Here is a 1,683-nt window from a genome sequence, read left to right as displayed (position 1 = left end):
TGGTCATGCATCTAAATTCATGTTCCATGGATTTGGGTCGTGACAGTGTTGGTATCAGAGCTCTAGGTTATGATTCTGTAGACAATTAGGACTTCTGATGTTTTTGTATAGGATGTGGAAGAATAGGCTTGAATCATTGGATAATCAATGGGTATTTTATGGGTTTGATAATTGTTAGAAGCATTGTTAGAAGCTGTGTGCCTATATGCTTAGGATCATAAGAAATGTAAAAGCTTTAGTATCTCTCATATACTATGATTTTTCTTTGAGGTTTATCCAACTCTAAAGTGTTGTTTGTTTGGTTATAGGAAAATGCCACCCCGCAATTCTGCCCCTTCTAGTTCTGAGCCAAATGCTGAAAACCTTGAGGGTGTTTTTAATGCTATTAGAAGTCTTGCTGAGGTGGTGGAAAAACATGTTAGTACTAGTGGAACAGCTAAGCCCAAAGATGCTGAGATTGAAGGATGTACCATTGAGCAATTTAGGAAAATGGGTCCTCCTTCATTTTTGGGAAACCCTAATCCTACTGAAGCAGAGACTTGGATAATGCAAATGGAGAAAATATTTGATGTGGTTGGTTGTACTGAAGTGCAAAAAGTCTCTTTTGCTTCATTTATGCTGAAAGGGGAAGCGGAGCATTGGTGGAGATCCACTAAAAAGACTTTGCCACTTGAGAAAGATGAGATATTGACTTGGACTATTTTCCTTGATGCTTTTTATGAGAAATATTTTCCAGAAAGTATACGGGATGAGAAAGAAGTGGAGTTTATGGAGCTCATTCAAGGGAATAAAACTGTATTACAGTATGAGGCTAAATTTACTGAGTTGGCCCGATTTGCTCCTCATATTGTGTCTGATGATGCTAGGAAAGCTAAGAAATTTCAAAGGGGTCTACGACCAAGTATCAGAACTAGGATGGCAGCCTTACGATTGAAGGCTTATTCTGAGGTAGTAGAAACTGCAAAAGTTGTTGAGAAGGAATGTGAAGACTATCAGAGGATTCGAGATCAAAATAAAAAGAGATCCAAGCCTGAAGAATCTCAAAAAGAAAATGAAAATGACAAACCATTCAAAAAGAAGACTACAATAGAAGTAGAGCCTAAGGTGGTGCAACAAGTAATAGAGAATTGTTCGAAGTGTGGTAAAAAGCATAACGGTGTTTGCTATCGTGAAAGTGGGGCATGTTTTAAGTGTGGAAAAATGGGTCATCGTATCAAAGATTGCCCAGCTTTGAAGAATGAGCCGATGGTTAAGCTTAATGATGTGAATCCAAGGCCAAAAATCCAAGGACGAGTGTTTGCTATTACTGGGCAAAGGGATGAGGAAACTAAGTCAGGTACCATCTCCTTATTTTCTCTTATTAAGTGAAATGATGGTTGTTGAGTTTGTGTAAGTATTGTATAATTATGATAGTAGATAAGGAAGTAATGGCTGACTTAATTTCTCTTAAAGATTTGAGATTTTGATATGATATAATGTGAATTGGTTATTAGGATATTTTTGAGTTCCAAACAAGGGTTGTATGCAATAGTGTATTTTTCTGTGGAAAGGATATTATGCGTAGACAATAGGCGATTGAATAGGATGACAGTGAGGGGGAAAAAAAAAATGTCGATTACCCAAGATTGTTCTTAAATCAGGTTACCATCAACTCAAAGTTAAGAAGGAAGATATTCTTAAGAT

The 1,683-nt window shown here is 37.0% G+C and overlaps 1 protein-coding gene across 1 annotated transcript; it reads left to right on the top strand.

The window, feature by feature from the left end:
- Positions 1-312: 312 nt before the first annotated feature.
- On the top strand, positions 313-1,368 carry LOC126705031 (uncharacterized). The gene has a single exon (XM_050403992.1). It carries the CDS (start codon positions 313-315, stop codon positions 1,366-1,368), a length of 1,056 nt encoding a protein of 351 aa, XP_050259949.1.
- Positions 1,369-1,683: the final 315 nt, after the last annotated feature.

The sequence above is a fragment of the Quercus robur genome, chromosome 11 (genome assembly GCF_932294415.1).
Source record: "Quercus robur chromosome 11, dhQueRobu3.1, whole genome shotgun sequence".
NCBI lineage: Eukaryota > Viridiplantae > Streptophyta > Magnoliopsida > Fagales > Fagaceae > Quercus > Quercus robur.
This window is presented reverse-complemented; position numbering and strand designations above follow the sequence as displayed.

What these genes read in the sequence shown, in the direction of transcription:
- LOC126705031 (XM_050403992.1), top strand. Translation starts at nt 313, where the DNA reads ATGCCACCCCGCAATTCTGCCCCTTCTAGTTCTGAGCCAAATGCTGAA.